This window comes from Eleginops maclovinus, chromosome 2, assembly GCF_036324505.1.
Source record: "Eleginops maclovinus isolate JMC-PN-2008 ecotype Puerto Natales chromosome 2, JC_Emac_rtc_rv5, whole genome shotgun sequence".
Classification (NCBI taxonomy): domain Eukaryota; kingdom Metazoa; phylum Chordata; class Actinopteri; order Perciformes; family Eleginopidae; genus Eleginops; species Eleginops maclovinus.
In genome coordinates this window covers 17318212-17344802 of record NC_086350.1, presented here as the reverse complement: position 1 = coordinate 17344802, position 26591 = coordinate 17318212, and the positions used below count along the sequence as shown (strand labels likewise).

The window sequence follows — 26591 nt, the reverse complement described above, 5'->3', positions numbered from 1 at the left end:
CAGTGCTGGCACTGGCAGGCGCATCACTTTGAAGTGTTCCAGAAACATCTGTAGCTGGAGTTTTTAATCACCTTGCCTGTACCTCCCTGCTTCTCATCAATCCTTCTCCACTCCTTCACATCCTTCTCTCCCTCTTCCCTGCAAAGAAATTAATGAGAAGTCTTCATGGTTTGTGTTTGAGCTTGTGTGTTATTGTGTACAGGAGAACATGTGTTTATGTCCATAATTGGATTTGTAGGCTCATAGATGTGCCACGTTGTAAAATTCAATCAACATGATAAACAAAATTAAAACAAATTATTTCATTCTGGATGTTTATGGAGTGTTCAGCAAAGAAATTATTATCAAAGAGTCATTTTAGATTACGCAAATTTCTCATCGGCCCGATAGCCGCAACTGCAGGATGTGCATACTAAGAGTCTCTTCCCAAAACAACAGATCAAACTTGACATTGCTGTAATGAAGGGATTGGAAATCATGGAATATTTTGCACAGTGCAAGACCTCTTACATAGAAATGATCAGCTATTTATTTTTTAAGAAAAACCTGTGCCAGTGAGAGGAAAAACAGAGGGAGAAATAGATAGAGGTAAACCAAAAGTGGAACATATTTGATGTGTGGCAGGTGTCCAATAATCTTTGGAGGTTAGAGGGAGACTAGACTACATAATATCTCCACCTTACTATCATAAAATAAGCAGCTTCATATAGAAGAGTCTGACCAATTCAACAGGGGCTCTTAAACACAGCTTCTCATACTAAATGTGCACACGTACATACACAAATTCACCAACTTGTAGTAATAAAATGTATTCACTCAGGAACAACTGCTACACACACAAACATGCGTGGAACTCGCAGCCCTTCAGGGTTGTACAAACTGGTTATTGCCAGCTAGCTGCATGCTAGAAGCTGTTGGCCATTACTGGATTGGCCAGCATAGTGTGCTTGATTAATTAGTGTGTCATCCACATAGAGCGGAGGCTATTAATGTCCACCTGCAAACATGTAGAAAACCGGAGGGGAGAGGAATGAATGAAAGGACGATGAAGGTGGATTTGGGGATGAGCAGACCTCTGCCTGATGAATACAAGTCATATTAAGTGTAGCACACAAATACATGAGGAAAAAAGGGCAAACAATGAGATAAAAGAAAGATATAATAGGGAAAGAAAAGATATCAGGAAAGGAGGGAGAGTCAAAGAATCTGTGCCGTCTTTGCTTAGGTGATGCTGTATGTCATGACACAGATAGCGAGTCCTCCTATGGCAAACACAAAGGATTCAGGTGAGGTCAAAAAGGGCACACCCAAGGGAAACAAAAAGCTGTTACTCTTTTCATATTCTCATTTTCTCAGGCACATGACAGACATGGAAGGTCTCATTTCCGTCCCTTATTTACAGGTTTGTGTGTGTGTGTGTGTGTGTGTGTGTGTGTGTGTGTGTGTGTGTGTGTGTGTGTGTGTGTGTGTGTGTGTGTGTGTGTGTGTGTGTGTGTGTGTGTGTGTGTGTGTGTGTGTGTGTGCAACTTTTGCAAAGCCATTTCAAAGAAATAAAAGATGCACAATAAATAGAAAGCGCTTACCCAATATGTATACCCAAGATAGATGAAGCTTTTAGGGATGGTGCCATTGGCCAAGCACGAATGTGTTTTATCACATGTACGTGGGGATGAAATCTTATAATTATCCAGACACTGGAGGACACTTGAGCACGTCTCTGATTCTGCGTAAGGACTTTGGAGTGTGGGACACTTGAGCCCTTGCCACTTCTGTATGCAAATTAGTGTGATCACACATACACACATGGCAATGTTCCATCATCCAGCATGTTCATGTGCCATGATCAGTGATTGGCTGGTGTTCATTTCAACTGTCACTACAATAAACTGGTCGTACTCTGACATGCCCATGAGTGAAGCTCTGAAGGGAATACTCACCACAGGGAATAAGCCTAGTTCCTCAAACACACACTCAAACACACACGCGCGCGTGCGTACACACGCACACAAAGTCAGTGAAGGTACACAGTTGCAGCTCCACTGCCCCCTGCTGGTTAGAAAAAAGAACATTTTTCAGATCCAAAAACCCCTAGCCTCCCCCAAAGGGACATCGATGATGCTCTTATAATAGAATATGCAAACACTGGTTTTTACTCTGCCATTATGACTCATTTCCAAAAGAAGGTAAGAAGGTAAGATCTTGGCAGAGCAGCACAGACTGACTTGGATTTTTCTCACATCTCCCACTGTCTCGCATATCTCATCCCTCTCTACAGACATCATGGAATCACAACCACAGCCATCTGACCCAGTTTACCTCTGTTTCTTCTCTGTGGTGCAGCAGCCTTGAACACAGTTAACTGCAGAAAATTCTCTGGAATAAGGTGAATTTCTCTGTGCAATTGAAGCTGATTATGCATCCATGTACCGTACAGCAGAGAGCCATTTTTAAAGCCCTGAAAAACCCTATTTTTTACAATTAAACAGAAATCAGTGGACAGAGGAGCTGCAAGTACTGTGACATTCTTGAAAGCATATGGCAATCATTTGTTCTTATTCATCTATACTTGCATGCACACAGATACCTGAACATTTACAAATAAATACACACGCATAGAGCAAACCTTCTTTTAATTATAGCTTTTTCCCATTGCAATGAACATAATTGCAGTATAAGAAGCAAACTGTTGTAATCATGCTTAGGGTTTGGCTGTGGTGTCGGATAATTAGGTTGGCTGTGTGCGCCTCACTAATCACTGGGACTTTTAATGGCAGCATGGGTTGAAAGACTAAAACAACTACATTTAGCTGGAATAAATTCACTGATCATTGATTTAGCACTCACAATCCCTGTTGTTTCTCCAGCTCATTATCAGTTTGAGTTTAAAGAAACACAACACATATATTTGGGGTGCAAGAGCCTAAAAGTATCCTCCCCTGTGATCACTGCATGGTGTAAGGTTCCTTAGAGTGAATTATCCTTTGATGTGCATTTATATTGTGTATTTTAAACACGTACAAATATCAGACCCCAGGTGTTTATTTCAGATTTGAGGTTGTAAATTAACCCATACAAACTGCAGGCATTATTCATTTATTTAATAAAAAGTAATTTCTTCAACTATTTTCCATTCAAGCCACAATTAATTTCCTAACTGACCTTCCACCTTTCCTCCATTAGACCCTGTTATGTATATATTCTTTCCAGAGACATTTCAAAAAGACTGTTTGCCTACACTCATTTAGTCTGTATTAAGAGCCAGTTCCTTTAAGGGCTTGCTACATAGGTGACCTTTCCTTGTCGTAAACTGGCTGAGTACCCTTGAAAATGACTCACACATATACTGAAGCATGCTTTCCTCTCTAGCCAATTTGAAATCTGCTTTTGGCAATGTCATCCGCTCCAGCTTTTATAAACCTTGCTATACAAGCTGTATGTAGCTACATGATCTAATGGACTTACTTGAAAGAGAAACACATGGCACATCATGTATCGTGTACATTTTAGTGCACAAACCCTGGTTATTTCCCCCTTCTTACTGTCAGCTCACACATGTAAAAAGCAGAGCAGTGATTACAACATATTTTCATTTTATACGCTAAATAGATGAATCTCCTCACATCTAGGAGGCTATTTGCAGATATCCAAGTACATTTTACTTGAGGACGTTATATCTTTCTGGTAATTTCAGAAAAAGGATATAGAGGCAAAGTGGTTTTTTTTGTAAAGGGAAAGAGAAGATGAAGGCTGACTGCGCAGCTCTCTGTCCCTCTGTGAGAGCTTCCAATGCTGCTCTGGGCTTCTTCTTATGAGTCATATGAGCCAGCAAAGGAAGATTGCCTCACGATGCTGTCTGTGAAGGTAGCATTTTTACTGACTTGCTTAAAAACACAAAGCAAGTCATTGACTTGTGAGACTGCATTGAAATACAGTTAAGGGAAATGTATAATTGTATATAAATATGTAATTCTTAATTTTGTGAATTGATTTGTGAATTTGTGTAGACTCCAATCACAATTGTTGGATCCGCATCATCACCGCCAAGGTCACATCATGTCTAGGTGTGAGCAGTTGTAAAATGTTTCTATGGTCTTCCCTGGCTTTAATAGCCTGCAGGTCAGGCTGCAAAGTTCAAGTGGCCCACAGCTCTACAGAGAGCAATAAAACTCCATTAATCATCTGATAAACTGAGGTACCCTATTATCAAATGACTGATGGCTTCTGGAAGTCTGCTATTGTGCAGTTGAACCGAACAAAATGAGGATGTGTTGACACTCAGGGAGCAGAACACCTTTGTGTGTCAGAGAATAGTCGAAACGTTAACTGTATTTCTTTCTTCACTATGCGGTATCCCATTTACAGTTAAATTACCAGAAGGTAAATGCAAACACAAATCTATTCTAAATTAGTTTGAATTACCCTTCCCTACATGCTTGGCATTGTATTTCCAGTAAAGCAGCTGCATTATAGTTACAGGACTATGAAGATAGCACAAGATTGCCTGCATAATGACAAAAGAAATTAGGCTATTCTGTCTTTGAAAGAAATACCAAACCGTTTGCAAAACAAGGTAGCTGCTTCTTAAGGTTATGTTGTAAACATGTGACATTCTTGATAATAACCGTTTTTTAAACGCCATTTAAGGAGACTCCAGAGGTAAGGCAGACGACGCAAACAGCAATATAGCATCATCCGGTTTAACCAAGAGCTTCAAAGTCACACTGTGCAGGGGTTTTTGTCTTTTTCTCAGAGGGAGGGATGGAGGGAGGCTGAGGGTGGAGATTGGAGGTGGGGTGAAGAGAGGGAGATGGATGGAGAATAAGAAGGAGGCGACAGACGTGGGCGATGCAGGGGTGGCTTGGGCTGTCGGGGACAAGTGACAGTGGCAGATGCATTACCAGCGACATCTCCATCCCTGCCGACGCTGGACTCTCTCCAACACACACACACACACACACACACACACACACACACACACACACACACACACACACACACACACACACACACACACACACACACACACACACACACACACACACACACACACACACACACACACACACACACACACACACACACACACACACACACACACACACACACACACACACACACACACACACACACACAGTAAAGACTGTCACCTTTTTTTCCCCATCAGCCCCCTGCCTTAATCAACACATATTGTCCCATATGTACACACAGATACATTTACACACTATATACAGTATGTACCATTTTCTCCCGTTCCACCAGTTCTCTCCTGCTCTGTGAAATGTCAGGCTGGCAGGGGGTTGTGCGAGGTTCCTCCGGAGAGCAATAAAAGCTGATTGGAGTTAAAACAGTTGGTCAGGCCTCCCCGCCCCAGCATCTGCTGGATTACAGTCAGCCAACCTGTCATCTGTGAAATGAAGGCTAGTATGAGAGGAGAGGAGAAAGGCCACAGGAGGGGACAGACGGACAGAAGGACAGATAGAGAGGGATGTGCAGTGTGTGGCAATGAGAGGAAGGGAGAGGCACACAGATTGGTTTAGCAAAGGTTATTGTGAAAATTAATAGGACGTTCTCTAAAAGAAACAAGGTAATTTGTCCACATTATGCTGAAGTTAAACAAGCAGAGGAAGAGGAAACAGGGTTGGGTGAGGGTTGGGGTTTAGGGATGGACAGACATACTCTCTGTCCTCATGTATCACTGCCTCTCAGCATTGGGGGCGAGGAGCAGTCCCTTTGACCTGCACCCACCTCCCTGCGCCTTACCCCTCTATTTCATACCTCTCTACTGATCTCTCGCCGTCACCCACTGCTGAACCCACCCACCACCTCAACCTGCTATGTCCCCCCCTGAGGGAATCATTTTCACTGTAACAACTTCAATTAACCTTACCCCTTCATGCACGCGGACACACAAGCACCCATGCGCACACACACACACACACCCAGGGTAAAGCATGCCTTCACATGCACAACTCCCCCTCCCATATCAATCACAGGTGTTAAGGTCACTGGACTGGGAGACAGACGCTTCACAGAGCTTTTTTCCAGAGACATGTAAAAGAATGTGAAGCTAACTGCCTTAGTCCACAATACACTGTCCTTTAACAAACAACAGTGGCAATTTCATAAATCCTCCAAAATAATTAGAGCTGGGACAGCCAAAGGAAAGGTACTTAATTTCATGCTCGAGGAAATGGCAAAGGTCTGCTTCATTTAATGCTCCAGGATAAACCTTTGGAGGAGAGAATGCTGAGGCAACTCAAGGTTGGAGGACACCTACATGGAACTCAGGTGAAAGGAACATCCTACACGCACTGTTTCTCTGTGCCAACTTCCAGAATTACACTGCAGCCTTTTGACATTGAAATTGCAAGAATTAATCAAAATCTGCTGCGCTCCGCTGGAATCTTTAAGAGCCAAATGAAATAAGCAGAGTATAATTAGAGGTCCACTTTGATATGAGACTTGGATCATTGTTTCTGAAGCCAGTTGGGGGGGAGGCCTTATCTGATGCATCAACACCCATTTGGCAACTTTGCTCCCTGGTATAAAGCAGACCTGGAATAGGAAGATTGGTTGGTTTTCTAAATACTTAGCAGTAAACAGCTTCCATGGTCCTTGTCTAACATTAAAAAATAGCCCAACCTTGTGTGCATATGTGCGTGTAAGCATGTGCAGTTGTGTACCTGCATGATTTTGTGTTGGTAAGTGCAAAAAACCATGGGGGAGGGAAGGTTAAATCCACACAGCTGCTCTTGAAATCAGACTTGGCTGGTGCGTGAATGCCTGCAGGCAGGAAACTCATATCTAGCCTTCCACTCGTTTTCATCATCATTTAGCTGCTCTATAACAATGCCAAGCTGCTGTTTAGGCAGCGAAGTCCAAAAACGAACAAGTGCCAGCTTTGCAACTGAAGTGCTTTAATATGCCGTAATGATGCCTTCAATCATAATAGTACATTCCGAGAGTAATGATACCACCATGTTGATTTAAAACCTATTATTCTGCCGGTTTGCTGCACTCATGTTTCTACTTTTCAATAATAACTTTGAGACTACACTGACGAGAATACAACCTGCCTGATCATGACTTCAATTCAAGGACCATGGGAATAGGACTGATTTCACATCTGATTATAATGACACGCCCTATAAAGGGATTAAGACTGCATGCAAAAAAAATGAAGAACACTCAATTAAAAGCACTTGTAAAACACATAAATGTATGTATAGACACACAACCTTAAATTCTGTACTAAAACACATCCAATCACTCTGCAACTACCACATTCATTCCAGCAGAGCACTCCCTGGGCTTATCTCGGCATAATTGCTGTTGATTGGTGTATTATTGCTCTGGTTAATCTGCCTGTGGGTGGCTAATAAAGGAGCTCCATCAGGGATGTTATCAATCGTCGACAGAAGGTGTTCATGGAGCGAAACTGGAAGCCATGAAAAGGAAGGAGAGGGAGGGCTTGGAGCAGAGAAGGAAAGAATGAAAGATATGAACTAAAAGAAAGTGAAAAGTGAGATGAAAGTGAAAGAGGAAGAAGTAGAAGATCGTTTGACTCACGTTGAAAGATAAGGAAGGACACATTAGTAAACAGGATTGTGGGTTTAAATGTTTGTGGTTCAGGATGTGTCTGTCTGAGGTACAGTAGGGTAACTTCAGCACGCTGGATGTTGTTCTGATAGAGTTTGGAGTGTGATCTTGCTCCCCGGAGAATCCTTTTATGATTGATGTGGCCTTGTTCCTCGGCCTCAGTTCTATTTCTAAACAGAAGCTGGAGGATGAGGAGGCTGTGGTGAGGTGATTAGATTCTTCTCCATTACACGGCACGCTGAGACAGGTAGGATATCACCCTCAGCAGACACACCTCAGTCCCAATACCCTGTGCAATAACAGCATGTTGGCAACTGACCCTGTGGTGTGAAAGGGGAGGCTAACGTAACAAACTAGTGTTTCTTTATTCCACTTGGGGCCTAGGTGCGATTGAATTGGCACATGCTCCAGAGACCATTGGAGAGGGGAGGTGGAAGATGGAGACAAAGTGATTCAGTAGCAAGGTCAAGAAGTTGTGTCAAGTGTGGGAAAGTTTTTAATTCATCGCTGTGGGCAAACTGAGGAAATTAAACAACAGGAGATGAAACATGATTTCACACACATCTAATGAAACTCTGTCAGTCAGCAGTGTTTATACTGTCACAGTCACACTATAGCCCCTACACACAAAAGCCCCTACACACAAGTAGGGGCTATAGTAATGACATTTTTCTTATTTTCCAATTTTTTACAGCTTTGATCCACTAAGATAAGACTTCTCAGAGTGTACTTTTCAGGTATACTACACATGCCATTGGTTAATTCAGCATTCAAGTTTAAATGGAATAAATAATCAATGACCCAAAAAAACCTTCAATGTCAATTTATTACATAATTATGAATCAATAACTAAATCAATTACTTAAATTCATGCTGTATAAAAAAAAAAAAGATTCTGCTTGACAGGTTTTGTGAGGCAGATTAATCTTTGTGATTTCAGTAAGCACTGTGAAAAATCTGTTATACCCCATGCTTATAGCTCTCGGGTAATGCGTGATGTTACTCAGGTAAAATATGTGCTCATACTAGAAGTCAAATCCATGTGGTTATCAATGTAATCAGAGTGGAAAAGAGCCTGGAGGTGGCCTTTATGATAGCACCTCCTGCTGGTGGACTGCTTGTATTGAGCCTGTGGTTGATAATATCTGGACATATTAAAAGACATTCATACAAAACATATATGAGGGGCACTTCATATGTTATAAGTACATTTTGCCCCTCCTAAACGTGGTCTACCCTTTAGTGAGTGATGAAGCCTAGACCAAAAATATCATCAACTATATGTGCATATCCTGCAGACATCAGTCTAAAAGTTCAAAATAAATAGTATTAAATGCAATTTGATTTATGAACAATGCAAGACCATGGATAAAGTGAGGAGGGTCTGTTCGATCATAAAATTGGTTGTCGCATTTGTTGTGAGTCGGTGGGAGGGGGAGCTGTCCCAGACTTAAGTTGACTGTCTGAACAACCTTAGCACTAATATGTAAAAAAAAAAAAAAAAACATTCAATAAATGACGCTGTTTTATGATGATGTGCAGCAGTTTGGGTCGGTAAGGAAGATGTTAACTTTCACACTGTCCAAACACCATTCACATCCATATGTATCACTTGATACTTTATATATGTCACTATGATATAAAAACCCACCTATCCTGTGGTGGCTGGGTTTCTATCAGCCTATCATACCAGCACCCTAGACTTGCTGTGTCAGGGCCAAAAAAGGCTCTAAGTGAGGTCTGAAGCAGATAAAGTCGAAACAATAGAGTGACAGGCAGTCCCCCAACTCAGCCGACCTGTCATTGTAATGCCAGGGATGTGTCGTATCATACAATATAAATTATAAATACACACACTCATACAAACATGTGCCTTGCATAACCATTCAACAATAAGTGGTGTGCATATTTTTTGGATTAGTTATATCTGTTGTAGTTGTTGCAGTTTTCAAATAATTCTTATGGTTAAATGTACATGTGTTTTCTAACCGTCTTTGTTTATTTACTGCCTTTCTGAGCCAATTTTTAAAAAGCAATGAAAGGAACCCACCATGCAAAAGGCTAACCTCACCTGACAGTTGATTGAAGTTTTTACCAAATATTTAATCAACAGACTGCCCAAGCACTACACAGTTTTGTATAAATTGAAAATGACAATCAGGATATTAAAAATCATTTCACAATATGATAGCAGAGATGTCAATTTGATTTCTTTTGACTAACAACGTGATCATTTCATAAACAGACATCTCTTTAATTTCTGTGCATCAGGACGGCAGGAACACACAAGTGAAGGTTACAATATAACTGTATTATTATAAGATGTCAACATATATATCACACAACAGAGATAATGCCCAGAAAAAAATCCATGTGAAAACAGTTGTTCCTCTAGTGCAGGCCCAGAACAATGACAAATGGGAATTATATGTTGTAACTTATATGCAACTCTAAAGTCAGCTCAAAAAGACAAAAAAACATTCCGCAGATAGGTAACATGAATGACTTTTTGCTTTGTGAAATGATGAGTAATAGTTCTGTGTTGTAAGAACTTAAACTAAACAGGAGGGGGCGGTGTGAGGCTGTTGCCGGCCACCTTCCATGTAGGACAAGCCAAAAACTAAGTAGACCAGCAAATTTGTTTTACATCAAACAAGTTCAAGTTGCATCATATCGGTTACATGAGTCATATCAAACTTATATGTCCGGCAATTCGAGGTGCACGCCCATTATCAGAACTAAACCGGAAACTGAGTCCTAATAGCAGCAATAATCTAATCATAGATATTATTCTGTCGCTTCTAGTTGTAGATGACAGAAGCGGAAGAGACAGGGGAGCAGCCCTCTGAAAAACATTTTGTTCTTCGATGATCTTCCCCACCATTCACAGACTACCAATGAACTCGTAGATATCCGTTGTGTAATTTAATATTAAAGTCACGTGTGCGTCAGAAATGACGATACACTCACGATTCTACGCTTCAAATAATTTCCGTACACGTTTTCTAAACCATGCAGAACGTACTAGTTTCAAACAGAACATAAATTCATAGAGTGCTTTTCTGATTCATACCACATCCTGCCCCATACATACGTGCCATTCAGCATGCTCCTCCACAGCGGATCCAGCCGGTCTCATTAGAATATTACGTAACGTCTACGGAGGAGGCTGTCTTTATATACCGGGAGACACCCACTCTGCAGCACCACTTCTGCGGAAAAGCTGCACTCGGAAGGAACAGACACATTCCACTTCGTGTTTCCACCTGTCTAGCTGAAGACTCAAGGTAAGATACATTACATATCCCACGGCAGCCTACAGCCTTACACAACGATCTCCTTGATATGCGCCATTTACCGGCACATTGAGAGTGGTCTAAAAGGGGACTTTAGCAATAGATGCGCATTTTAGAAAGATTGCCGAGGGGCGTGTCGCTGGTCAGAATCGATCGTGTCGATTGGTTGTTAGTGAGGCTGGCATCCAACTTCAGTTTTTGACAGGTTACCCTTTTCTTTAGCTCCAAGTGTAAAATGTGCGTATTTTGGTTGTTATGTGTGTGTATTATGTGGGTGGCCGGTACAACAGGATGTTGGCCTGTGAGTGCAATTTCCTACTTATTGCAGTAACTCTCATGCCAGTGAATGAATGGGTTTTAAGAACGATTGCTATAAATTGTGGGAACACCTGTTATGAATTCTTCAATTGGAAATCGCCCAAATAGCTTAGTACACTAATATAGGTTACTATCTGTTACTGTTGTTACATCAGATTGTATGTTGTATATGCAGTGTTACACAAGGAGACACCAGGAGACGAGCATCCACACAGCAGTGAAAGCTGACAGATAATATGGGGCATTTATCTGCTGGCCCGTGGGAAAGCAGTTCTTAGTGAGAGCAGTGTTGGTGCTGCTGTCAGAGCTTTGGCAGATTTGCATACACGGTGTTATAAATACAGTCCTATCCCCATCCAACAATGGTATATTATTCAACATATTGATAGGCCATAACACTTTGAAGCATCCCTCTTTTTTATCCAAGGTGTCTTCCCATTTCACTCCCATCTATATGTTTTATTAGTTGATTGATTTACTTTACATTTGACGTGTTCTTTACGTTTTACTATCTTCATATTATGGCTTTTTTCATTTCTTATTTTTGTTTCTTTAGCCTAGGAGTTTTTTTACTCTACTCTATATAGTGTTTCAGGTCACTACCATGATGTATTTCAGGTTAAATTCATTAGTTTTCTGAGTTCCAGCCTGTTGGCATCTTCAGTAGATTTTCTGACTAAATTCGATAACCGTAGGTCTAATGACTGGAAACTAAATCAAGCTAGTAAAGTTACTCCCACATTTTTAGCAAATCATTTTTTTGATAAGCTGTTGATTTGTCTGATCATACAAGTAGTCTGAAATTCAAAAGTGCAGAGACAAAGTATGCACAGTCACGTGCAAATTGTTTAGGGAAAGGCCAGCTACTGGCCCTCCACCATGATTCCTGACACCTCAACAGAGCTAAGTACACCCCCACTGACCTGTTGCTGTTGCTGATCAAATTAAGTAAATGTCATAATGGACAAGGAAACATGATGATGCAAGTATGCATATAAAGGTTTTGTATTCCAGTTGTGTGTAACAGCTACTTATTTTAAGTCCCAAAAATGTATATAATCTGAAGATTAACACAAAAAATCCATCTCCGTCTTTTTCTAACAATGTCACATTAAGTTCTTTGAGCTTCTTATAATCCTTATTGTAATCCTCATTCAGTCATGGTACGGTAGAAGTTTGGTGCGTTTGTACATTACATTTCAACAGAAAAAAAAGGAACTTCGGCCAATATTGATAGAGTAATCTTTTACTGTACGTTAACAAAGGGTCCTCTTGTATGTCACAAACCTGAGGCACCTCAGGGTCAAGGCCGGTATGTAGTAAGCCTTCAGCTAACCTCCTGAGCGAGGGATAATAGGATAAAGGGATATTGGGTATGTCTGTCCCACTTACCAGATCCTACTATTGTGTGCAAACTCACCATGCAGAGGTCTTAAACACCCTTTGAAGGAAGGTATTACAGGGCATTAATACTGTCAGGCTCTACACTACGTGCTCATCTTCACATCTCAGAAGATCCAGCCTAGTCATACTGATGATGTAAGAGCCTGTAAGCGCGAGAAAGCATGGCTTTCTTGACCAGGAAACAAAAATAGTGGTGTGTGACGTCAGCTGGGGAAGGTCTGTGCTGGATGGAAACCGGCTGCAGTACTTTTCCAGGCAGTGGTTGCCATAGAGACCCAGTGTGGCGCTGTGAAGCAAGAAATACTGCCATTTAAGGAAGTAAACATGAGATAATAGTTGTTGTCTTTATGAGTAGGGAACCGGAACTTGTGGTCGCAGGGCTTGCATTTTTGGGGGAAGGACACTCTTTCAATTGTTTTACTGAGATGAAGAGGGAATTCCTAGTTTGACTCATGGTTGTATGAGAAAGCAGTCACGTACGCCTGGTGACAACACATTCCAACTGTCACATACATAATGTAGCACTCATTTACTGCCTCTCTATTTCCACACTCACCCTCTCTCTTGCCCCTGTATTTATCCGCTTTTCCTAACACCTCTCTACTTTCAAATAGATGTCCACCAAGGAGAAGCTGATCAGCCATGTGATGAAAGAGGAGCCTGTTGGCAGCAGGAACAAGGTGACGGTGGTGGGTGTCGGCATGGTGGGCATGGCCTCTGCCATCAGCATACTGCTCAAGGTGAGACAGAAAGATAGGATGTTTGTGTTGAGTGTGTGTATGAGTAGATACCTGTTGAACTCAGCAAAGTGAAAGCAGATATTATGACAGGTTTCAAACAGTGATAGTACAGTGAGTACATAACACAAAATAACTCATAAGAAGCTTTGGGTAAACCCTTGAAAGATCAAACTTAGATAAACATTAGAAAGTGTTATTATTTTAGATTAGATAAAGTAATAAAGAAATTAAGCTGAGAAAGATCCAAGGACTAAGAACAAACTAACTTTGAAAGTGTGCTAACTAATGGAATCTGTTTCTATAATGCTTCTGTAATGCTCGGTTAAAATTCAATAAAACTGCAAGCTTCCAAGTATTAAGAAATTCTCAGGAAACTTTGCATTTCCTTATTTATCCTTGTTCCACTCCCCGCAAGGTAGCTGGATCCTTTCCAAATAAGAAACAAAGGAGTTTCAAGGAAACCAGGTCACAGCTTTTACAACTAACAATGCTGTTCAACAGTCAGGGCCAGGATGAATGGTGTGTTTCCTGCTTTTATAGCCATGTTAGACCAGCTACTGTGAATACGCCTCATTGTAACTTTATTGATTAAATAAAAACTACTCTTAAGTAGTGTACGGGTTTCAGAATTAGCAGATGAGTTAGTAGAGCAAAACTGATTTTGGATGATCAATTAATCATTAAAGTAATGTTTTCAGACCCTCAAATTAGAGTTTATTGCTTTCCTCTGTTTTATATCATATTAAACTGAATATCTTTTGGTTCTGGACTGACAATACGAGACACCATCTTGGACTTTGTAATACTGGGATGGATATTTTTCGCTATTCTGTCTTTTTTATATACCAAATGATTAACCGAAAAAAATAATTATTTGTACGTTGAAGCCCTAGTCAGAATGACCTATTGTATATATTTATACAACCAGGACTTGTGTGATGAGCTGGCCATGGTTGATGTGATGGAGGACAAGCTGAAGGGTGAGGTCATGGACCTGCAGCATGGATCCCTCTTCCTGAAGACACACAAGATTGTGGGAGACAAGGGTGAGCATGCACAAAACAACATCAACCTTTTAACTCCTGATTAATTTATTTTCAATCTGGTATGTAAACTTGACTGTTAATGAAACTATTATTTTGCAGCTCTATTAGAACCCCTCTTGTTTTGTTGATTTTCAGACTACAGTGTGACAGCCAACTCCAAATTGGTGGTGGTGACTGCCGGCGCCCGCCAGCAGGAAGGCGAGAGCCGTCTGAACCTTGTGCAGCGCAACGTCAACATCTTCAAGTTCATCATCCCAAACATCGTCAAGTACAGCCCCAATTGCATCCTGATGGTGGTTTCTAACCCAGGTTAGCCAGGCGGTGGTGTGAATAAGTGAGGGAGGAGGGAAATATGAGAGCATTTGTGGCCTGAAATAGTGTTAAGGGGTACTGGAAGAGAGTAGCACCTTTCTAATTTTGAAGAGATGTCCCCTTTACCCTTTCAGTGGACATCCTGACCTATGTGGCCTGGAAGCTGAGTGGTTTCCCCCGACACCGCGTCCTTGGCTCTGGCACCAACCTGGACTCCGCCCGTTTCCGTCACCTCATTGGAGAGAAGCTCAACCTCCACCCTTCCAGCTGCCACGCCTGGATCATTGGAGAACATGGAGACTCCAGTGGTATGAAGTTCTGACTAAATATAAGATATCTGCAGGCCAAAGCAGTTTGTTGGTGTTCTGCAAATCTTTTAATACAGCTGCATCCTTTCCATGTTTTATCATGGCACAATTACATTTATTCCTTTTTTAATGTACCACTTTTCTGGTGTGTGTTTCTCACAGTGCCTGTTTGGAGCGGTTTGAATGTTGCTGGAGTGTCTCTGCAGGGCCTGAACCCACAGATGGGCACAGAGGGTGACAGTGAGAACTGGAAGGCTATTCATAAAGAGGTGGTTGATGGGTGAGTAGACAATATGTTTACAGTCACGGTTGTCTATTTACAAAAACATCAAAAAAATACTGACATGCACAATTCTATCAAGATCCAGTGGAGCTGACTAGCCCTGGAAAGGAATTTAATCAGGGATGTGGGCCAAAAGGCAAGCAGAGGCGGGTACACAGAACACTTCTGTGTTGTTGGCTTACTAGTGCCTGGCAGCCAGTGCAAACACAAAGGCTATGTCAGTCCCCGTAACATTATACCGTGCAGTTGTCCTCATGGCTTTGCTTCCAGCCACGAGTCTGCATTAATGCAACACCAGACAATATTGAAGATAAAAGACGGGTTCGCCCATATTGAATGACTTTAATTAACAATACCAATCCAAATTGCCTTGTACACTTTGATACTTTACCATTATGTCACTGTCAGTCCATCTTACTCAACTTGAAGTAGCTAAGTTTTAAGGAGTTTCAAATAGTACAATCAATAGATGATTTTTAGGTACAAAATAAAAACAAAACTAAGACAAGGGGAGAGTACCTGCTTTTTAATTACTTTCTTATGTCATTCTGGCCAGCCTAAAGAGCTTGGAGATCATAATTTGCAAATGTAAATTGTTTGCATTGCAATATTCAATTCAAAACTCTGAAAGACTGATGCTCTCTGTGAAGGTTGGCCTTATGTTTTGAGCAAATTTCCAATGACAAAGTCTTAACAAACACAGTCCCAAAGTATCAAACTAACATTTTTGTCTTTTGTCCAGGAAACATGCTGTTCTCACTTTTGTTCATTTTTCCTTTTATGTGATTGCACTGCAGGGCCTATGAGGTTATTAAGCTGAAGGGCTACACTTCCTGGGCCATTGGTATGTCTGTGGCTGACCTGGTGGAGAGCATCCTTAAGAACCTGCACAAAGTGCACCCTGTGTCAACACTGGTCCAGGTAAGAAGATTAAGAGCGAGCCAAACAATCTGCTGTTTTCCAAATCCTACATCATAAAACTCATAGTATTGCAAAAAGATAACGTACATTCTTTATCTATCATGAAAAGACCTTTCAACCCTCACCTAAATGTGCTCCCTCCTCCTGATAGGGCATGCATGGAGTAAAGGATGAGGTCTTCCTGAGCGTCCCGTGTGTCCTGGGCAACAGCGGCCTGACAGATGTGGTTCACATGACACTGAAGGCCGAAGAGGAGAAGCAGGTGCAGAATAGCGCCGAGACCCTGTGGGGCGTACAGAAGGAGCTCACCCTGTGAAGAGCATTCCTCTGAATCCACTCCGACTCCCTCCTTCTGTACCTCCTGTGCCCCTTACTGCAGCAGGCGAATGAAACCTCTGAATGTCTAAAAAGGCCAAGTGTGTGTGTAGCTGAACTAATGGAGGCGATATTTTAACTTTAGGTATTCAAATATGGGTGTCATTTCACTTTGCCGCTTCCCTTACATCTTCCTCCCTCCATGACTGAATATTTGGAAAAGCAACTGGTATTTTAGCCTTCCAGCTTAGACTGTGTTGGAGTGAAGGTGTATCTGTTGTTGTCTTGTCTACACGAGAAGATTCGATGTACTGTAATGTTTCTGTGCACTGTTACTGCTTCTCTCTTTGTCTGTAGTTTGTATTTATTCTGTGATTGTTGCCAGTTGTTTTTTTCCACTTGGTCATCTCTTTATATTTTATTTCGAGTATAATGGAGACATTCCACTCACTATGAGGAGGGCTTCCTAAGTCATAATAACACTGCTGCAAACATCCCTTTGATAAAATCCTGTGATACCAAAGTACCTTGAGTTTATCAATGCTACGTTTACTGGTTGGCATTGAAGCCTTTTTAAACAAATCCAACCACAAGTGCACTGACAGAAAAATATTTGAAAAGTCAAGGTTTAAAATAATGGTTAGAAAGGAGAATTAGAATACGGTTGCCAACAAAGTGACCTAATTTAACTCAACTAAGAGATAACGGAGAACCAAATGGGAAAGAGTCAGCTACAATCATGGCCTAGCTTCAAGTTAGGAATCATAACAGAAAGATCTTGAAGGTGTTTGAGTACGCACCATAAATACCCTCAAAGGGTTTTGTATTTATTTTACTTCACTCCGAAAAGGTCATCAAGAGAAAAACAAAGGTATTATTTATATCTGTTAATACAGTTAGGTTCTATTTATGTATTAATGTTACAACCTTAGATATGGTCTATCTATCAATGAGGAATTTTACCTGTCATGGCAGCTGGATAATGGTGATTCTTTTGCTGTAACATCAAATAAATCTGCCTGGATAGTGACACGTTTGTTATTTGTCCTTTTTTCACTGTGCGTCATGCGAGCTAGCGAAAGGCAGCTTGTGTTTGTTTACCTAAGAGGTTTTCATGCAGAGATCAAAAGGCTGTCTGTACCTTCTGTATGAAGTCAGCATAAGGTAAAGATACTGGTAGATTCTGCTACACTTGCTAACATACCAGTAACTTAAAAAGATTCACTTAACTAAGCCCTGGATTCTAAATTACAGCTTCTTCACAAATATTAAATTACTTTCTGTAGTTTGGCATTGTCCAATAGAGTGCAACGGAGAAAAAAATGAAATACATGTCACTTTTCTGTTATAAATAACCCATCAAAAAATATGAGATCTATATCAGATTCCATTTATTTGTACTGATTTACATAAATCTACAGATATAAAAGAACAGGTGGACTATGGTTGAATTGGAAACAAGAAAAACAATAACAGCAGATATTCTATCATACAATTCAAAGTGCATTTAGTAAAAGGCTAATTTAAATGATACCTGGTTGCAAACTTTACATAAGTTAACATTTTGATTAGTACAATATATTGTTTCGATTTTTTTTGTACCCTCCAATGCTCCAGCTTTATTCACAACATTTTTTCCCATGTTTACTGAAAACCTTAACCTCTCAGCAGGACTGAGAATAAGGGGACAGCACAAAGACGATAGAAAAGTGAAGAAAAGAAATACAGAATTTTGTTTTGTAATGCATTACAATTAAGCATGGCAAGACTGTCATCCAGAGCGAAACAACTACTGTACAAGATTGACTGGTTAATGCAGTCAGACTGGAGGGTAGACCTGAGCAGCTGACGGGTAAACAGGAAATACAAATAATAGTGTGGTTGTGGCAGAGCAGCTCAAAATGTAACCCATTAAAAGAAGCCAAAAAGACAGTACGTACTGTACTGCACTGTAGGGAAAGTGATTTCTTGACTCAATGGCTACCGAACATGACTTGAACAGCATTACATCCTAAGTCTGAGCCCCAAGTCCTTTCTGAAAGGTTGCCCTGGGTATTTACACCAGGGCCTATCCTTTTCATTATGAGGGGAGAGGACACATAGGGCTTTCTACAAAGCCCCTCTCTACACAGCCCTAACAATTTGTGCTTACTAGCCAAATGACTGTCTGGCAAAGGGATTGCAACCCGAACCACTTCCTGTGGTTTCCATGTACAAGTTGACACACCAACCCACAGTACACCAACGCAGATACACCAGACACTCTCACGTGACTTCATCAACATGGCATGTGTGTTAGGTATGTTTTTGTGTCAACCGCAGCACCTGGTTCACAATGTGATCACAGTGCTTTTAGTTATTGTTGGTGCAAATGGGTCATTACGGTTCAAGCAAAAAGATCTCAAATAATTATTTGGTCAGATCAAAAATACAAATGATTTCCTACGAGAACTGTGACCACACGGGACAGTCCAGTTCTTCATAAATGTTGCATTTTGCCGTTAAGAATTCTGTCTCACAAGAACAGATTGTTGGAGATTAAAAAAAGAGGACAGCTTCTAGAAGACATAAAAGGGAAGAATGGGAATAAAAAGTGAGGAGGAAGAGGAGAGAGTAAGGGAGCGTGAAGATATTAATGGTTCCTGGTTGTCAGTAGAGGTCACTAAGGCCGGCAGTCTTGCGGGCTTTCTGCATGAGGGCACGAAGCTGGAACTGCTTCCTGGACAGAAGGCGTACATGCTGTAATAGAAGAGAATACAATTTTATTCAATTGAACCACCCACAGTTTAAGTTGTTTACTTGGAGGTGCAAATTAGGATTGATTGTTGGCAAAATGCATGTGACATACAGTCAATTATGTGTCTGAAAACATCCGTACTTTATAAACATCATATCATGCATTAGTTCTAGCTATGTTGATGATGTGGTCACCTTAAGAAAAACCTCCAGGTCTATGACGCCCCTGCGGAGGGCCTCTCCGAGGTAGAAGATAGTGTCTTCAATTGCGTTCTCCTCAGCATACAGGTTCAGGATCTGTTTGTACAGCGGCGCGGTGGGCACGATGACGTCGTCAATGTCGTTGTTCTCCGACTGGTTCTCCATCTTCTCCAAGGCCTCACTCAGCTCCTCGTCCTTTCTCTTCAGCAGCTCGATATTCCTGTCAACCTCGGACTAGCAGTAATATTGGTATTAAAATCATATCATTTCGTTATAGAAATAGTTGAAGAGGACCAAAAAAAAAGTCTAGGATTTCTCACCACTTCCTGGTCGAGTCTCGAGACCATCTCCTCCAGTTTCTGATGTCCTTTCTTCAGATCCTCCTCTGTTCTCTTCAAGGCGTCCAGCTCCGCCTGAGCTCTGTCCATCTCCTCTTTCATCCTCCAGCGAAGCTTATCACTCACAGCTGAGATCAGAGATGCCCGAATGGTGTCCTCGCCAATGGTGCCATCTCGGTTCGGGCCTTTAGAGGAAGATGTTAAGAAAGCGAGGTCAGACCGTGAACAGAAAAAGGAAAATCACAGATTAAAGAAAAATGCACAGTATCAAAAGCTATTTGACTCGATCTAAACGAGCCTTCTCATGAGCCGATTGAAACATTGGTGTATTAAAACGGGCCATTTGATTGGTCAATTGAAACAAGCCATTTGGTTGGGCCATTGAGCTGAACCATTTAATTGGCCAATTGAATTGAGCCCTTTCATTTGCCCTTTGAAAAGCGCTAACCGAAATGGTTTAAAGTGGAATTGTTAAACTACTTTATTTAAGTTGTGCAAAAGGTTCATTTCCTGTCAGTTTTTAACAGAAATAAGAGTGCTATACAAAATTGAACGTGTCATCAAAGTGCCCTGAACACTACCAGTTAATGCAAGTGGAAAAACAATGCTGGATGTCTCCAGTGAAGAGCACCTAATGTGCAGTCTGGAATCAGCACTACAGATGTCAGCCTGGAGAGGAGAGTAGTCTACGGGCAAAATCCATTTCTTCCCTTTTACTAAATATCGGAGCAAGATAAATCTCCTCCTGCCTGTTGCTCATGGCCAGCCTTGCACTGCTGCTAACAGATGTGATGAGTCCCCTGATCACAGGTCAGTCTTTTGTGGAGTTACTGTTCCCATCCTAAAAATAGAAGTGTGTCTGAGTTTGGAACTGTGATAGCTGGGGGGGACTTTGCCCTTCCCTTCATATCAGTTCTACCCTTTGGCCTTTAATATCCCCCACTCTAGTTACACTAACAACCTTTTCACCGGCACATCGGGATGCCACCGGAGTCACACAGGGGGCAAGAGAGTTTAAGTCAAAAGGTTAAAGGTCTTCATTAAGAGTGAACTAAAATGAAAAGGAGGACACTATTGTTGTGGTTTTATTAAGGGGTGGGGGTGGAATTGGTATAGAAATATTTTATTAAAATACAAGAGCAATAAGACAAAAAGGACATGTTTTGGAAAAAAGGGCATCCTCTTTTGTATCTTATATGTGCTTTTGCAGTTTGTGCAAAGCTAATTTTAAACTTTAAAATGTGCACTTGGGAAAGAGAAATAAAGCACCCTGGATAATGTGATACATACCCACTGTGGAAACTGGGGTCTGGGTGGGGTAGTGTGCAGGTCCAGCAGTGGGTGGGTAAGAGTTGCCTCCTGGGTATTGGTATCCTGGATAGCCTCTGCAACAAAAAAAAAAAACTGGTCAAAACGCAGCTCTTTCTTTCTATTTTTCATTTCCAAACAGCTAGCATAATACATGTATGTGAACCAGTTGAACAGTGGTTTACAAATATTAGTCTGTCTTATATGCTGCTGAAGAAATCACAAAAACAACCACGCCAGGACAGGTTTGTTTGTGATAGAGCAGGAGGGGAGAGTTATAGAACCGCTTGGCAATCGTCTTACCCTGGGTTAGGATTTGGGCTGTAGGATGAGACCGCAGGCATGCCAGGCATATAGGAAGCTGAGGTAGAGAAATAGTGAAAAAAAAATTTAATCCATGGACAATACAGGACAAAATACGCTGTGTCACTCTCACAAAAGCAAATTCCCTTCCCAATGGTGCAGTGAAGTATCAGAGCTCCATCTAGTGCTTCAACATAAAAATGCATCACTTTAAAACCAGGTGTGCGATATACATCATCTTATAAACTGTGATGATTCCTTACACAGTATGAAATAATGACATGAATTATACACACACATCATCGATTTCGTGTAAGTAACTATGGCTATATAATCCATCTATAGTTAAAACGTTTTAACAGATTAACATTCACTAAAAAGTACAATAAGAAAATATATGAAAACATTTGATTTATTTGTAACTGTTTGAGGACCTTAGTATGTCCTTGACATGTTTTGTAAGTCTGTTAATCTTTATGCAAGATGTGAAATTTAAATAAAACTGGTATAAACTGTTCAACAGCAAATATAAAAAGCAAAACAAAACAATAGAAGATGAATCAGGAACGCATTTTAGATAACAGTGTTATGCAAACAATTTATTGGAATACATCACAGTTGGCACATTTTTTGGAACAACTAGCTAAATCTAAAGTAGTTAAAGTATCTATTAACCCTACCTCTGTGCAGGTTATTATGTTCTTTTTAAACTTTTAACTTAAGGATATATTTGAAGTGGTAGTTTGTGATGCATTTTATACGTATATGTTAGCTTATTCCATTTTTTTACCTGCCATGCCACTTTTGCTCTAACAAATGTAAATTCACCGTGTGGGAACAATAAAAGATTTCTGGTTCTGATATTAATTGATCTTTTTTACTGACAGCTGCTTCTCATATTGAGAGCTGTCATTGATATTAATGTAGTGGCCATGACTTATTAAAAAAAGCTTCCAGTGTTCTGATTGGTGTTCAGTGTTCATGCTTCTATCAGCACCATATCACTCTGTATCAAAACAGTCTGTGGGTCAACCTGTTCTTCCTGACCCGATATAAAAAACACTTGGATGACCCTGTGTGTCACTCACGGTTTGGGGGTCCAGCGGCTTGGAATGCCTGATAAGGTGCTTGTGATGTGGGCCGAGAAAACACAGGAGGCTCCTCTCCAAAAACCACAATCATCACCTGAATCAGACCATACAGGTCGGACTGAGGCTGTGAGACAAACAATGAGGTCATTTTATTATTGAGAAAGATGACAAATACGGAATGGTATTTTAAATGATCAATGGCAAAAGCAACTGCTGTAATTATATTCGTAAATTAGAGCAACATTGTACAAATGTCAGTACTGCAGCGTATCCTCAAAACCTCTATAGCAACATTACATGAAGAAATCTATGTTTCTTAAATTCTAAACATTTCATAAATCAGCCATGCCTAAATAAATAGTCTATAATTAAATAAACATTGAGTCACTTACATGCTTCCACTCATGTAGATAAGGCAGGTAAATCTTGCCGTTGGCATCGATGTGCTTGCCAGTTTTGATCATCATGGCACTGGTAGGTTTGACAAAACATATGGGAGGGTTGTAGGGATATGTGTCCAGCAACCACAGACACACTGGGATGTTGTAGGTATTTCCTACAGGGAAAAACACACACTATGTTATAATTTGATTACATAGTATGTTTATAAGTATCAACATTTTCAGAACTTGCACATTTGAGTTATTTTGAGGCACATTTCTAGGATGTGCAGTCTAGAGTTAATAACTCTGAATATGAATTTGTATGCGTTTTGGTCTAGTCAAGTTCTCGCCCTAGCTGACACATACGAGGCATCTGCTACTTGATGAAACTTCGATTTTTTAAAAGTTCAAGATAAATAGCAAGTTAGAGCAAGCACACAGGTGAAGCAACGAAAAAAAGAAACTGACACCTTCCTATGCCCCATGTTTCAGATTATACAAAGAAACAATGTGTTGTATGTTTTTCTATAGACAACTAGTAGTTTTAGAAAGCACTGTAAAAAATGATTTACCTCTGTAGCTCACTGGAACAGTTCCTGTCAAGCTCAACAGGTCTCTTGTGGATCCATCATTAAAAACTAAAATTAAAGAAGGCATGTCAATTCACAATACCCGTATTTGCAATCATATGAGCACACAATATATAACCAGAAAAAATTGTGAGATTGGTATAACTAACTCATTTACCATAAGCATCCATCAACGGCTTCAAGTCGTGGTACTGGCTGATGACATTGGTTATCTCACGAACCGTCAGATCCCGGTACTTGTATTGCTGGACAATAACAACAAAAGAAGAAAGGGAAAAAGTAATGTATGTTAGTATAAATCATCACATTTTGGACATAATTGCTGGCACATAAGTAAAACATTCAGACAGAGTTGGCACAACTAATAATCTATGTATTTCAATCCTAAAGTAATTGTTTGTGGTGGGTCATATTTATTTAATTTTTTCTTGTGCTAGAACTTAGCCTAAATAGCAAAAACAAAAAGAGGTCAGAGAACAGAGTGTTCAGAAAGTGACAAATAAAGGAATATCAAATATATAATTAAATCCAATTAAGTCAGAAAATACACTATAATATCTACTGGTGTATAAACTAAGAACTGGTTTAAGTGTTACTTTGGCAACAGTAGAAAAACAAGTATGCCTAACAAATGGGATCAATTATTTGCAAGCGAAATAAAAGAGACACATAATGTCATCCTGAAAAATATGAATGGTTGTTTACTGACATGTTTATAAACATGTCAGTAAACAACCGTTCCTATTTAATATACATATTAGACATATAAGTGAGGTTAGCTGACGTCAGGCGGCTGTAAAATGTAGGTCAACAAATTATATGCAAAAGGAATCTGAAATAATCCACACTATTATTTAAGGTACTGTAAATCGTATTTTTATCCAGCAATACACATCCCATTCCAAATGTCCAGGAAATGTGAACATCCTCAACGATATTGTCATGTTTGGTATCGGTAACATTTGCTAACGTGCTAACGTTTCAGTTGACCATCAAGTGATGCAACACGTACCTTGAGCATTTTCTTCAGAACACCTTCGTTGACAACTGCCATGGTTTTCAGTTGCTGTTTTCACCGCTCTTGGTAATAGATAAATTGAGCGAACGGATGGCTTTTAAGTAAGCTAAACTAACAGCTAGCACGCTAGCTAGCACGACTAATGCTAGGCTAAAGTTAGCCCAGCCTCGGGCCCGACTACAATTAAGACAATGATTCGGTGTCTATAGGAAACCTTATAGTCCAATACGAGTCATGTATCTTTTGTCAATGCGACAAGATGTAATCATTTGAGAAACTTGAGTAAATAGTTTATTAAGAGTTCTAAAATGAGACCGAAAAACAAATATCCGATAGAAAACAAAAAGACTTTCCGGTATTCCACCTGACTGTTTCCGGTATGCAAATGACGTGGGCAGCTCAAGGCGTGGTCCTAATAAGGTGAGTTTGCTTCACACATTACAGGCTATATTAGTGGAATATCAAAAGCCTACTTAGTAATTGGTTGGACAATTATATTACATTGGTTTCCCCACAGTAATACACACAGACATGTTTGATATGATTCTTTATTTACAGTACCAGAATAAATCAACAACTTTTCACAACAGTTTGGGTAATCATTTCAGCATAAACTGGCTGTGTGTGTTTTTTCAAATTATGAAAATATCTATTCATTGCTCAAAAGTCGGAAACATTTTAACATTAAAGAAAACAAACTGCGTGTTGTTATGTTATTAGTTTTATGAGCTGCTTGTAAAGCATTTAGTCTTTAAACAAAGGCCCACAAATTCCATTTATTATGTTCATTTGAGAAACAATAAATGATAAGGGGAATACATCACATTTTGTACCAATAAGGTGCTTGACTTGTACAGTCTAAGTCTTTGGAAAAATAGACACACAGCATGTTATAATCTATTTGTATGAATTGGGGTTCAAGGGTTTTTATGCACACAGTAGCTACAGTGTAGTTATGGCAATGAAAATGTTTTTTAAAATAATTGCATACATTTATTAACCATAATTCAACCAATGGATCAACCATCTTAGACTTATCACGTTGAACACCATATCACAGGTAACACACACACATACACGTATTATTAAAATTACACAAAAGACTAACAGTTGGTTTCATGTTCCTGAAAAGGTAAATCATCTTCACTTGTTAAATCCAGAAAACTACTCCCATCAGTCTCTGAAAGCACCTCTGCTTGTCTGTGGAATTGCAGCCAACCTAAATAGAATATATTCTTCATTTTAGAGAGTCCCATATCAGTCACAATAAATTCATAAACATGTTGGCAGAGCAAAACAGTTTTCAGCTCAAGATCCATATCTCGGCCTCAACAGGTGTGGCCGAGATATGGATCTTTGGATCTGTCTTATCAAGATAAACTTGTGTCTAGGGCAAAGGTAGTGTTGTTTTGAAACAGCATGGAGATTAGCTTTCTGCCTGTGTAACCATAACTTACAAGGGGCTTGTTCATGCTCTGGAAGAGGCTGCATGCACACGGGAGGGAATTCTCCAAATACGACAATCATAACCTGGAGTACACTCAGTAGGTCACATTCTCCCTGATAGGAAAAAGAAAAAGTCAAACAAATGTAGCGATGTTGTAACTCTGATGCTATTATTTATCAATTTTGACAGTATTTTCAAAGAAAACAAGATCAAGTTTAAATTCTTACAAACGTCCACTCTTCCAGGTAAGGCAGCACGACTTCACCATTGTTGGAGATATACTGTCCCTCGAGTAACATCATCTCATGTGTGGGTCTGACAAAGCAGATGGGAGCAGTTTGTGGATAGCTTTCTTCAATCCACAGGCATACCGGGATGTTGTATGTTTGGTCTTGTATTAAAAAAGGGGAGACATGAGTTTTATCTTTATTATTTGTGATCAAATTGATCAGTTTCCCCATTTAAGTCCCGCTTATACTGTATCTCATTATACTGTAGCTTTTTCATAGTAACCTTCAAACATGACAGGGATGGTTCCCGTTAGACTCATCAAGTCCTTTGTGGTGCCATCATTGTAAACTGTAAATAATGAAACCATGAGTATAATTTACAGCACTTTTCAAGTTAAATAAAT

The 26591-nt window shown here is 40.2% G+C and overlaps 2 protein-coding genes across 2 annotated transcripts; one reads left to right on the top strand and one right to left on the bottom strand.

Annotated features, from left to right (window-relative positions):
* Positions 1-10674: 10674 nt before the first annotated feature.
* ldha (lactate dehydrogenase A4) lies at positions 10675-17572 on the top strand. The gene is made up of 8 exons (XM_063901002.1): positions 10675-10886; positions 13232-13357; positions 14286-14403; positions 14539-14712; positions 14850-15023; positions 15186-15303; positions 16104-16227; positions 16379-17572. Exons 2-8 carry the CDS (start codon positions 13232-13234, stop codon positions 16541-16543), a joined length of 999 nt encoding a protein of 332 aa, XP_063757072.1. The 5' UTR covers positions 10675-10886; the 3' UTR covers positions 16544-17572.
* A 339-nt stretch (positions 17573-17911) lies between these two features.
* tsg101a (tumor susceptibility 101a) lies at positions 17912-24896 on the bottom strand. The gene is made up of 10 exons (XM_063900990.1): positions 24505-24896; positions 23650-23737; positions 23475-23540; positions 22912-23075; positions 22517-22643; positions 21429-21486; positions 21108-21202; positions 19800-20002; positions 19474-19713; positions 17912-19281 (listed from the first exon to the last, which is right to left on the bottom strand). Exons 1-10 carry the CDS (start codon positions 24544-24546, stop codon positions 19192-19194), a joined length of 1173 nt encoding a protein of 390 aa, XP_063757060.1. The 5' UTR covers positions 24547-24896; the 3' UTR covers positions 17912-19191.
* Between the last annotated feature and the right edge of the window lie 1695 nt (positions 24897-26591).

Excerpts from the sequence above, each read along its gene's own strand:
- ldha (XM_063901002.1), top strand. The coding sequence starts at position 13,232 with ATGTCCACCAAGGAGAAGCTGATCAGCCATGTGATGAAAGAGGAGCCT. Across the intron at positions 13,358-14,285 it reads CCATCAGCATACTGCTCAAG|GACTTGTGTGATGAGCTGGC; the intron begins GTGAGACAGAAA and ends TTATACAACCAG. Across the intron at positions 15,304-16,103 it reads CATAAAGAGGTGGTTGATGG|GGCCTATGAGGTTATTAAGC; the intron begins GTGAGTAGACAA and ends ATTGCACTGCAG.
- tsg101a (XM_063900990.1), bottom strand. The coding sequence starts at position 24,546 with ATGGCAGTTGTCAACGAAGGTGTTCTGAAGAAAATGCTCAAG. Across the intron at positions 23,076-23,474 it reads TGTTCCAGTGAGCTACAGAG|GAAATACCTACAACATCCCA; the intron begins GTAAATCATTTT and ends TTTTCCCTGTAG. Across the intron at positions 21,203-21,428 it reads AGCCCAAATCCTAACCCAGG|AGGCTATCCAGGATACCAAT; the intron begins GTAAGACGATTG and ends TTTTTGTTGCAG.